Below are 12,500 nucleotides of genomic sequence, written 5' to 3'. Positions count from 1 at the left end.
TTAGTTTTTTTCCTGTCCTATAAGCCATACTGTAGTCTTATTTAGGCTTATTGGCTAGGAAGTCCATTGAAGTTAAACCTCCCTACCCCCGTTTCTTTTGTCAGTCTTTGGTTCCTAGTTATACACATGCGTAGAGGGGTGAACTGGTTTCTGCCAAAGAAAACAACATCAGGACCCTAACCAGGGCCTGGTCCGACCGTGTTTGTGAATTTAACTTCAGAATGCAATGGAGTGTCCTTTAGGCTACGACCATTTCTAGGCCTGGGGTGAAATACACGGCAGCGGTGCTTGGGTACGGTGCTTACGCAAAGGAAAGAAAACGATTGCCAAGGATGACATGTCTCGTCGGCGCGTTTTGGAATTGAGTGAAACCTCAAATCTTTACGGTTCAAGACCGAAAGCTCCGGGAAACTGGAAGTGCAAATTCCAAATTTCCTCGACTTTCCATACTTTTGATCCGAAATTGGAAAAACTTTGTCAGCGACATAAAGCCTCTAAGAAAACAAATGTTAGTCTATTGTTTGGAATTTTTTTCTTTTTTCATTTAAAAAAAAAAAACAGTTATAAGGCGTTTTCATTGTCACGGCGATTAACTGACTGAATTCTCCCTTGAGCTAAACTGAGAACAACAAGTTGGGAGAAAAGTTAATGTTTTATAGAAGTACATATACGTTTTGATGCTCGTTTCAGGACTTAAGTGCTGCGTTTCGGGATATCCAGCCAAGAGAAACAAACCGATTTTGCCATTGTTAATAGCACAGATTTCAAATACTGCCAGTTTTTGGCGCTCTCGGGTTTTAACGCTGGCGTAGGAATTCAAGAAATGATGTCATTTCGATTCGGCTCCGTATCCCGGCACCGCTATAAGGACAAAGAGACTAATATGTTGACTTCCTCCCTGTCTCAAGCGATACAAGCGCGCGTAGAATGGTAGATTTTTCCTACCAAAGGCTATGTTAGTTTTGTAAAGAAGTATGAGATATTACAATTACAAATCTTTATTAAGCTCCTTAAGTAATTTATTATTTTTTTGATAATCTTTTTAAAAAAACATTTTACAATAAAGTTAGAAGGAAACAAAAAATACATTGCATCAGCTCTTATTAAAAAATTAATACTGTACTGAAGTCAGCATAGGTACTAACTATAAACTGAGAAACCAGATTGACAATTATAACAATGCTGTGGTTTTGAATCTTCTAAATGAAATCGACTTTCGTTTCCTTTTGTTTTATTTTCGTAAAAGCTGAATATAATTTTGTTCTGTAGATTGCCTGTTTTCCTGTCGCGTATGGCCACAGAAGGTTTTGGTTTAGTGGTAGAAGCTCCAAACCTCTCCGCGAAATTCTCTTGTCCGTCGACAGCGAAATTCCGACAGAAGAAAAAGTTCAGGAATTCAAAGAGAAAGCTCTTCTATATCTAAACGACGTCAAAATTGCACTTGAAGAGGCCATGTCAACGACAACTTTTCAGTTCATATTCTCAGGAAGCGCAGTCGAGAGATTTGGAATCCCGGTCATGATGTCGGTTAAAAAAAAATCGATAAACTTGAGTGCCTTATGTACTGATCTAGACGTCATGTTTTGCTCTTTGGAAGATAAAGCATCCTTCGCTGATCAAGAGAACATTCTCATTGCGCCTATTTTTACCGAGAGTGAAGTATTTACTGGATACGCCTATCTCAAATCACTCACTCCAGCCCACCAAGGAATGTGTGTTAGTTCACAGGTAATTATAGAACAAGCTCTAGGGGCTGTTTTAAATACGCGTTTAATCAACCTTCCCAGCTTCAGATTATGTGGAATTGACCTGCCATCACAAATTGAAGCTGACTCCAAAGGACCAGCGATGAAGCTCCACATTCCAGGGGTCTTGGAAGCTGACATCACACTATGTGTCCAGTGTCGTGAGTGGCCAATCATGAGTGACTGGGCTTCGCGACCGAGATACTGGCCTAGTGTAGTTGAAGCTCAAAGGATAATGTCACTTGGATGTCACCTGGTGGCCAAACCAGCACCAAGTGATAAGGAGAAAACAAGCTGGAGATTCTCCTTTTCCTTGGGAGAAGTTGAGCTGTCTAAACTTGTTCCAGACACTGCAAGGAAATGTTTCTTGGCCCTGAAAATCATATTAAAAGATCACTTTCAACCTGTGGTGCCTGAAATAACCTCCTACCACATGAAAACTATATTCTATAATACTCTAGAGAAAGTGCCAGTGGGCTTTTGGATAGAGAGCAACATAGAAGAATGTTTCCTTACGTTGCTAGCAGAGGTTCTTGACGCACTGTTGTCCGTGAATTGTCCCCATCACTGGTTCAGTTCCATAAACCTGTTTGACATGGAGGCCAAAAATTTACAACGCCTGGCCAAGAAAGTACAAAGGATTATGCAGGATCCGGCTCCATTTATTTTAGACGATTGCTGGATTTCTTTAGCATTGTTTTTTCCACCTGTGCCTTACTACCACTTCACCTGCCGAAACAGTGAGCAATTTCGTGCCGAGTATGACGAGGCTACCCAATCTGCCGACGGACGCGTGATCGTAGATCCAGGTGACCACAGCTACCAATTACCATGTTCCCGTGTCCAATGTCCAAGCCTCTCCTCGACCCCAGATCATGTTCAAGTGGAAATCACAGCTAAGAAACGACTTTAGAATCTGAACAACTTGTTGTCTCAGTTCCGCCAATTAAAAATGTTGCACAGGTGAAAGAGACGCTCTGCCATTAGTAGTTATTCTTCTTCCTGTACAGGATGGTTAGCTTGTTTTTAACTAAATCAGCTAGACAACATACTAATATAAGATTTTTATATTTTAACCTCTCTATTTTATATTTTAGCACTCTCACTAATCCCTTCGCGTGATGAGTAAATCTTTCAAGTGTTCTTTTTTTTATTATTTTTTTAATTTTCTGTACCCCTGGATGTCATGAAGATGTTGATATAGAGTTCAGTACTTCTATGTCTTTTTCGAAGTATGTTTTAAGATATTTTGAAGATTTAAGGGTAACAGGAAATTAAGTCAAGAAATTCACAAGAGTAATGTTAAAAGAATTACCGTCTGAATATGTCGCACAGTAGGACAAAGCCATCTTGTCATCACGGAGCCTCATTAGCAAACTTTCTCACGGGAGAATGTACTAGACAGAGACGAATCTCTGTATGTGATAGTTCCCTGTCAAGTTAATTAGTTAGCTTTTCCTTTTTATGGCAAACACCATAGGTTAGCTTATGGTCAACTCCCAAAAGTGTTTCCACTGCACGATCACGTTAAAGAAACAAGAATACGAGAGGTTTCTAATTAATTAATGTATTCGTGTGAATTTTTTTGATTATTTAAGTAATTTTAGTGCGTTAGCTTTAGTTTAGCTTTCTTAGCATAAGTTGGTGAGCATACCAAGGTTACCATAAGTAATCAATAAACTTTGTAATTAGCTGTTATCGGAAGCTTTAGTATGAGCTTTTGTTGTATTCATGTTGCTATGAAAATTAGGATCACGCTCAGTTAGGATTAGACTCAAGTTGCCCGGCCACAGCTGTGATGTCCACCATTATCTACAGTTAGTTTTGAAAGTACTGCTGCTTTAATTATTCCTAAATTTGCGGTTTAAAGTCGTTGCTTGCTTAGTTTCTTCTTAGATCTCGAGGCGCGACTTTTAGTATCATAGATGCTGCCTTCAACAAGTATTCCTCGTTTAAATGACCAATCACCCCTCATCGTGTTGATATAGTGCGTGCGTACTTAATCAACTGTTTAGATTTGAGATAGTGGGTTAGTTGTTTCCCGGTCATGGCAGAGCTAAGTCATCCAGATTAAATTATGGTGATCCGAAGGAGTCGTAGTTGTGTGAGCTATCTTCCCCTCTAAAGAGACAACTCAGTCTCAGTTCTGCAACATCATTGTTCTGAAATTTGTTTTCATTGCAGATTTTGCATTAGAACTGTGGTCATTTCTCTTGCCTTTAAAATCAATTATCCTGTGAATACCTCTCGTAAAGTAATATAAAGTTGAGTCTCGACGACACAGACAAGAAATCCTGGAACATCCAGTGTTTCTCTTTACACATTTTTGTCTTTTTAGGGTATGAGAGTCTTCCTTAGGCCTTGAATTCGTTAAAGTGCCCTTGTGATCAAAAAAACCGCTTCCTTTTTTCCTTCAGATTTTGAAAGTGTATTTGCTTAACACCTGACTGGCAAAATTTTGAGCTTTGATTTTTATCCAAAGGCCGTTTACTTTGAGTGTAAGTTGTGGATTTCACGGTCCGCCATTACTCACGTTCAAAACGGACTGATTGGACCTCAGACGGTTGGATCCAGGGAAAAGTGACGTCAGAGGCTCACTAGCTTAAAATTTCAGCGTGTGAACGCAGCTTATTATATATGCAAAGCGTGAGTTTAAAAGTCTGAAAGCCCAAAATCCCCGTGCTGCATATTAATTCTGCGGCGTACACACGTATTGCATTCTTAAACTAGTGTGCCTTTGACGTCATTTTATCCTCGATCCAGCTCTCTCAAGAACATAATGTTAGTAATGACGGACCATTAAATAGGAAAATTACAGTTAAAATAAAGAGCTGTCTTTTTGAAATCAAGGCTTAAAACGTGTGTCACTTATACCCCGTTCACACCAAAGCTTAAACATGTTTAAAACTTGTTTTGTTAAACAGAGTTAATAAGACTGGCCGTTCACACTGCGGGCGTGTTTAACAAAACACGTCTAAAACCGTGTTTAACAAAACTACCTCTCAAGGTAGTTTAACAATCGTGTTTAATAAAATACATTCAAAATGGCGGCAGAAACCAAAACTCGCGGAAGAATCTGGGAGCACAAAGAAACCCTCCTGTTACTTGAAAAGTGGGGAGACGAGAATATCCAGCTGCAGCTAAAATCATGCACAAGAAAAAAGCCAATATGGCTAGAAATTGCGGCATATCTTCGAGCTGCAGGCTATGAAGACAGAGACGACGGCAGCTGCAAGACACGAATTCACACTCTGATAAGCGCCTATAGAAACTACAAAGACGAATGCAGCAAGACGGGAAATGCCACACCAAAGAAGAAGCTGGCTTTCTTCGACGAAGTGGACGAGTTTTTGTCGGACAAGCCATGTACCAAACCAAAGGTAATTATACAGTCCGCAACAATTTCCATAGATGGGGTCGATGATGAAGAAATAACAAGCGCAGAAAACGTTGAGCCAAACGTAAACAACCCTGGCAGCAGCAAAGAAAAGTCAGAAAACCTTCACAAACCTCTGAATTATTTGACAGCGGTGACAGGTAAGAGTTATAAAATGCTCTCCGATTGGAGGGCCAGACAATAGAATTGTGTCCAAAAGCAACATCGAGACGGACGTCTGTGAAAGTTTTGTTCAATCAGCATGTTTGAATACCGTACTTGAGAGTTTTTGATATGCGTACTGTACAAGCAGATACAAGACAGGTGTATCCGTATTACAGTGTAATATTGAGATAACTATACCATAAATCAAACATTTTTTATTTCTCACTTGGCTATAACGTTTATGCAACCCATTGAAGTTTTGGCGGTCGCCATGGTGTTCCTTCAGGTGCGACGGAAGCCGATGAAACAGAGAAGCCGGTACCCCGTCAGTCGGCCGTATTGAAGGCAAATAAAAAGAGGAAAACCGCTTCTGATGTATTTGCAAAGTTTGATAAAGTGTTTGAGTCCTTTGTGGAGTATCAGTAAGCGGCTGACAAGAGCTTCCTCGAAGCTGAAGCGGCAAGAGAAAGGCGAGAGGAGGAAAGAGCGGAGAAGCGAAAGAAGGAGGATCAAGAATTTCTCCTGAAACTGGCGCAGGTTCTTCACAAGTAGAACCAAGTACCTGCGTAAGTTTCTTGCCATTTTGTGCGAGCTGTTAAAAGAAATTAGACTAGCTTATGAGCTATTTTGAAACTTTCATTCCTTGAAATTATATTTCTTATGTTGAATTTTACGGCATCCGAATTGTATCGTTAATTAATTCGCTGTTATTTATTGCTCAAAATGTTTCGGCTCATTTTAACCGCCGTTTTCAATACTGTTCAAATATTGAGCTTGGGTCTCCTATGCCTGTTTTTTATGTTGGACAGATATTTTAGTATCGAGTCTGTGTACATGTTCATTTGTAGTGTATCTCCTCTGTTGAGGAATGATGCATATGGCTTTTCACTGTTACTGGTACATACCATAGTTAATAGATGTAGGCTGGTTATGAAACTCGACAAGTTTCTTTGTTTCATGTTTTTGTTCGCTTTTTTGGCCTTGACCCTGCACAAAACCCGACAAAAACAGGCTTTTTTCGGCAGGATAACCAATCAAAAGCTTGGACTAATTTATTCGAAATTAACTTGTGAACCAAAAGCAAAAGATTGTGCAGGGTCACGGTCGGTTCAACATCTAATTGCGACTTTATTGTTCCTGCTTTTGAAATTCCCAGGGTTTCATAACCAGTCCCTAGATTAACTATGTACATATATACCCATAAATAAATGCATTAAAATGCACTGGTCAGACATGGGCTCCCCCCAAGAAATGCACTATTATTTATGTGTTTACTATTGGAGAATTTCCTACAATTTATGTTTACCCACCAAGAATTCCAGAGATTTTCACTAGACCTTCCACATTTTTTTCTAAATCTTATTCCTAGGGAATTCCAATATTCCTCAACTAATAAATAGTTGCTTAGGGCAACAATGTGCATGTGCAATAATCAGATTCATCAAGAGTCCACCCCAAAACAGACTGACAATAATGTATTAACAGCAATGCCTATAAACTGTATATCATAAGAAATCACATGGACTAGCTTGAGTACAAAAATATGAGTGAAGTTCTCAAAATTGCACTATCTGCTTGAGTGGGACACATCAATTTCTCATACTATGGAAACCGCAAAATATGGCATTCTTGTTACTCCCGAAAAATACACTTGATTTGTAATATTATTAATCGTACAGCTCTTGCCCCAGTCAGAAGTGTTGAATGTACTGTAAGAAATACAGCATCCTCTTACTGCTCTCAGCTGCCTGCAGGCTCAGAGAAAGTTTCAAAGGCAATCTGAAATTAAATTTTAGAAGAGAGTCTTTTTTTTTAAGTTCTGTTCTTCTGTTAATTAATTCCAAGTTGCTAAAAGGGCAGTGTCACATCACGGAATTGAATATTTGGACCAAAACAGAGCTACAGCATCTTTGTAAAATAATTCCATCTACATGTGACTGCACTGCCCCAGCTATGATATAAAATTGTGGCAATTGAGGCAATTGTGGCAATTGAGTTCTTTTTTGTGATTTTCAATGTCTTGCTTTTTCACATGAACAAATTCAGCCAGTTTGAATTTTTTTTCAAAATTTACTGCAGAAAACAAAAATTTGCAGGCCTTGATACAATTTCTATCTGATATTTCATGTATAGTATCTTTCCATAAGAATGCAGGAATGTAGTGTTTCCTTTTTATACCTGTCTTAAGTCTTTGATTTCATCTCAATGCAGTTAATAGTAGATTTTTTCATGCCACACTGTAATTTCAAAATCAGAATAGTGTGCTCTTTTCCTGTATATTGTTAATTCATTTAAGAATTCTTTATTATTATAAAACAAATGCAACAAAACAGCTACAGCAACTTAAACTGTCTATAAGTTCAATGTATGATTTTAAAATACGTAAAAATTAATATTGCAATACATTGAAATAATTGAGTCATCTGTGTTATCTGTGAGCTGATCAATTGAATGATTGTACATAAGACTGATAATACTTTTGTTAAGTTGTTGAGGAAAACGAAACAATGACTGCTGCCATTTGATTTCCCTCACACAAATGGACTGCAGTGCAGAGCAAAAATTAATGCTCTGTACAGGGTAATGACTTTGCAAGATGTTTTATAGCCACAAGAAGCATTTACAAGGCCCACCAAATATCCAGACTATTACAGAAGGTGAGTACCTGAGGGGGAGTCCTATTTGAAAGGGGCAGAGATGCCCTTCTGAAATTTTGAAAAGAATCCCTAAATGAGATAAATCTGGGTGTGGTTCAAGCTTTCCTTGACCCCAAAAGATGCCAAGAAAACTAAGGAGTGAACATTTAGTTGTATATTTCTTCATGTGCAGCCCTAAACGAGACCATTATAGCTAACACTATAGACGTTTTGCCTGGAACACCCTAAGCAAAATAAAAAATCAGAAATTTACACCCTTAAGCAAGACGAAAAGCATCCCTGCCCCTTTTCATATATTCCAATTCTCTTGGCCAAGATAACCCAAAATCTAAATAGCACTGCAAGAATGAAAAGATCTATATCAGAGGTTTTTGAAGCCGTTCAATAAATTCCCAGTTCGTCTTTACTATGTGAATTCAAAAACCATGAACACTCAAATTATCTCTGGAATGTTAATGTGTTACAAGGAAAAAGCCATACATCAGATCTCAATGCATAGATGAAAACTGCCAGCTGTAATGGTAATTAACTGTGTAGTTTGCATATTTTTGTGGTTTTATCTCGCATGTGATTGGTAAATTCACAATTAAAATGTTAATGTCAAAAATTATTGAGCAGTTCATGGTTTTTGGATTCGCATAGTACATGTAATAGCTAAAATCGTTCTTTAATTAAACTTGCATGACCATAGAATTTCCAGCTACAACAATTTTATACGCAAAATTTAAAACTGGTCTGCACAGTAGTTTGTGTTAGTCAATACAGTTGTTGTTTTGTTTTGTTTTTTTGTCTCTCGGGCAGACATTCTTTTGGCTCACAATCCCTTATTGGGCAGGTCAGGAGAGATTGCCTCATAAGCCAAAAGAATGTCTGCATGGGAGGCTATTCGCTCGGTAATTACAATAATGATGTCTTGATGGCTTCTCTGATGGCTACAGCATTCCTGTTTTGTCCTTGGTTTGGGTCGACTGGGAAAACACCAAGATGGAGCTGTACACCTTGCAGCCACTCCTCATTAAAGTCCTCACCCATGACTTCACAGAAGTTGTGCAACACGCAACAAGCAGCAATGACAAGACAAACAGTCTCAACATTAAGGTCCAGCCTCTTTGCAATGCTTCTGAACCTACCCTTTAGTCTTCCATAGGCATTCTCAACCACCACTCTTGTCATGCTGAGGATCTTGTTGAAATTCACTTGTTCTCGCGTTAAGTTTCCATTATCAGTATACGGCTTCATCAGCCAGTCACTGAGCGCATATGCAGAGTCTCCAACTATCAAGGGCGGAACTCTCACACCTGATATGACTTTAGATAATTGAAGCGGTAGGAAAGTCCTCGCACAGCAGTGGCAAAACAGCGGTGAATTTTTAAATACGCGCGCGTCGTGAACTTTCGCCGGCCATCCAACAAAAATGTCAACAAAACGATAGTTGCTGTCAACCAATCCCTGCAGTGTTACTGCGTGGAATCCTTTTCGATTCACGTAATCTTCCGGACTTTGGAGAGGTGCAATGATAGGCACATGGCAACCGTCAAGAGCGGCCACTACTTGGGGAAACCCCGCACGATCTCTAAAACCATCGATCTGATCTTGTACTTCTTGCTGATTTTGTGAAAAGAAAATATACCGAGGAAGAAGAATACCTGCAAGTACCTCACATACCTGTTTCACGATGGTACACACGGTGGATTTTCCAACGCCAAACAAGTTTCCAATTGTTCTGTAGCGAGCGGAGTCGGCAAGCCAATACAAAGTGATTGCAACGCGATGGCGAACTGCAATGGCTTTACGAAAGTTCGTGTTCTGTTTCGCGATATGGGGTGATAGTTCAGCGCACAGATATTCAAACGAATCCTTCGACATCCTGAAGTTCTCTACCCAATCATTATCGCTCCAGCCTTGGCAGGTCTCCTCCCAAAAGGACTGAGACCTGCTTTTACTCCAAACTCGACGTAAACTTGGGGCGCATTGAAATAGTTGCCGCGCCAACAACAAAAAAAATACAGATGAAACAAGACATCTTCGGCGGAGGTATCGGTAGAGTCGTCTCCTGGCAAGCTTTGCACGACTTTCCGCGATTTTTCGGCTTTCTTCTCTCCGTGTTTTCCAAAACAAAAGCGCAATATTTAGCGCATCCGCCATTTTGTTTACATTGTTGTTCAATTTTACGTCAATTACAATTACACGAACGCGAGGCTGACCATGAACATGAGGCTGCGTTGTTGTCAGCTCTCGTAGTTCGGTGTGAACGAGTTGATCAGTTAACCATGTTCAATTAAACATGGTTTCGTTAAACTTTGTTTAATTAAACATGTTTTTTTGGTGTGAACAGGGTATTAGTGTCTTGTTAACATAGTTTTGAAATCCAAAGAAAAATATCAATTAATTTTTTGGTCACAGGGCCACTTTAAGACAGGACTGTAACAACTGAAATAAGCTTCGCCTGGTTTTCCATTTGAGTTTTTCTCGCCGTGGAATCTGTAATAGTATTTTCTGTTTGTTGAAGTGCGTTTGGTGCTATCAGTTCAACAATTTTAGCTTAGTAGTTTTATTTTATGAGAAGTGCAAGATTTCAGAGGTTTTTGACTTTGTTGCCTGATCGCCCAGGCGGGAGACTTTTGTGCTAAACTATATTGGCCAATTGATTCATGATATAACGGAGTATTTTTATTTATTCTTGTTTTTATTACATCCATTTAGAAATCACTGGTGATCCTTGCAATCTGATTAGCTCTCAGTAGTGAGATTTATTCATGAATCGAAATATTTTTTTGCTCTGAATCGCATCTTTTCCCAGCCAATGAGAAAGGAACAGTAAAAAACCAACCAATCAGATTTCAAGGCTTGTTTAAAGTAACCAATCAAATTTTAGGGAAATGTAAGACAAAGAAAACCATTGTGTTGCAACTTTATTTCCTAACTGGGTCAATATATTGGTACTGACTAACCAGTCAAATTGCAGGAAAACAAGAGACGGAGAAAGCCATTAAGTGGTGAATTTTGAAACTTTTGTTCCCAAAACTTTGCTTTTTCAAAAAAACAAAAAAATGGATGATCTTTATTACTTATTGTTAGTTACAGTTAAAAGGATGTAATAAAGTGGTAGTTGAACTTCCTGCCGAGCAATTTTTGTCTGAACTCATACTAGTGATTTCAAATCGAACTCGTGCTGTGCACTCGTTCGATTTTGAAATCACGCGTATGATATCAGCCCAAATTGCACTTCACTCAGTTAATTTACCATTATAAATGGACGTCTATTTGTTAAAACCTGTTTCGGACGGGCAGACTGCCCCACCCAACATTCCCAGATGGTCTTCGCGGTACCTTGTAACAGTTGCATCTGTTGTTGTTTTGCAACGTTATCAAGTTAATCATTTATTGACCGATTTATTTTCACGCAACGCACAGAGTCCGCCTTACGGACGCTCTGCACGCCTTCTGGTTACAAAATTTTGGATCATCCACGAGCTAGTCGCACTGGTGATGGAACCGATGTGCTACAATCATTTGAATACTCCAAATGGGACATAAAGAGCTAGACTGAATGGATTCAGTCAATTATCATATATAGAACTCCATACTCTGAGTGTTTTTTTCGAGGAATTTTCGGACTTCCTTGAGTCAGCGGTATTTTGTGCTAGCCACCTAGTATAACAGGAGATTTTAACATACACATGGACGTAGTGAATGATATTGACACGATCAAACTGCGCGGGCTACTTAAGAGCACCGGCCTAAAGCAGAACGTTACCATTCCAACTCACATCAGCAAACATACACTTGACTTCATCATCACAAGACTAGCTAATTAGCTTGCTGTGTCCACCCCTTGGACTGACTATCTCTCTTCTGACCACATCCCGGTCCACTGTAAGCTTAAAGCCAACAACCCTGCCCACTCTTGTAGTTGAGTCTCTTGATGTTCTACCTCTCTCTACAAACCGGACGTTTTACGGATACCTGGAAACATGCAGATGTCAGACCAAGACTGAAGAAACCCAACTCTGGGGCAACGCTCACCAACTTACGCCCCAGCAGTAATTTACCATTTGCTTCTAAGCTGACTGAGCGGGCTGTGTTTCTGCAAGTGCATGACTACCTGAGCACACACAACCTCTATCCCTTAGCGCAGTCATCATACAGGCAACACCACAGTACCGAGACTTCACTGCTAAAAGTCATGAACGATATCCTACTCAATATGAACCAGCAACGCGTCACCCCGCTTGTACTTCTTGATCTAAGCAAGGCTTTTGATACTGTAGATCACACAATTCTGCTTGATCGTCTCCATACGGGAGTTTGGTATATTGGGAAAGGTGCATACCCAGTTATTCAAGTCAAACATCAGAGGGATATAAACATAAAGCTGAGTGTTTAATTTTAATTTCCTTAGAGCTGCTTTTTTCTCTGTATTGCAAATTTTTTCATATCTTTAGCAGCTCGGAAAAGGTTACATGATGCCTGGAGGACCTATGGCTAAAACAGAAACAAAAGTAGAGCGAAAGAGAACGACAACAACAAAACAGAATACCAGTAATAGCTCATACT

At 39.4% G+C, this 12,500-nt stretch overlaps 3 protein-coding genes across 6 annotated transcripts in view; all 3 read left to right on the top strand.

Annotated features, from left to right (window-relative positions):
- The window catches only part of LOC137979227 (uncharacterized), a 38,049-nt gene extending 33,642 nt beyond the window's left edge, over positions 1-4,407 (top strand). For all 4 annotated transcript variants that reach the window (XM_068826438.1, XM_068826435.1, XM_068826437.1 and 1 more), the window contains one exon: positions 1,270-4,407. In XM_068826438.1, coding sequence (XP_068682539.1) covers positions 1,270-2,658 — 1,389 coding nt within the window. In that variant the 3' untranslated portion in view covers positions 2,659-4,407. The remainder of the gene's footprint in view (positions 1-1,269) is intronic.
- Positions 4,408-4,789: 382 nt separating this feature from the next.
- Positions 4,790-7,611, top strand: LOC137979707 (uncharacterized). Its single transcript, XM_068827028.1, has 2 exons — positions 4,790-5,282; positions 5,573-7,611. The coding sequence occupies exons 1-2, from the start codon at positions 4,790-4,792 to the stop codon at positions 5,710-5,712; spliced, it is 633 nt and encodes a 210-aa protein (XP_068683129.1). The 3' UTR covers positions 5,713-7,611.
- A 38-nt stretch (positions 7,612-7,649) lies between these two features.
- Positions 7,650-12,500, top strand: part of LOC137980914 (uncharacterized) — a 7,844-nt gene continuing 2,993 nt past the window's right edge. Inside the window, exon 1 of the mRNA XM_068828309.1 lies at positions 7,650-7,668. Within this exon, the coding sequence (XP_068684410.1) occupies positions 7,650-7,668 (19 nt within the window). The remainder of the gene's footprint in view (positions 7,669-12,500) is intronic.

This window comes from Montipora foliosa, chromosome 12 (assembly GCF_036669935.1).
Source record: "Montipora foliosa isolate CH-2021 chromosome 12, ASM3666993v2, whole genome shotgun sequence".
Taxonomy (NCBI): domain Eukaryota; kingdom Metazoa; phylum Cnidaria; class Anthozoa; order Scleractinia; family Acroporidae; genus Montipora; species Montipora foliosa.
This window is presented reverse-complemented; position numbering and strand designations above follow the sequence as displayed.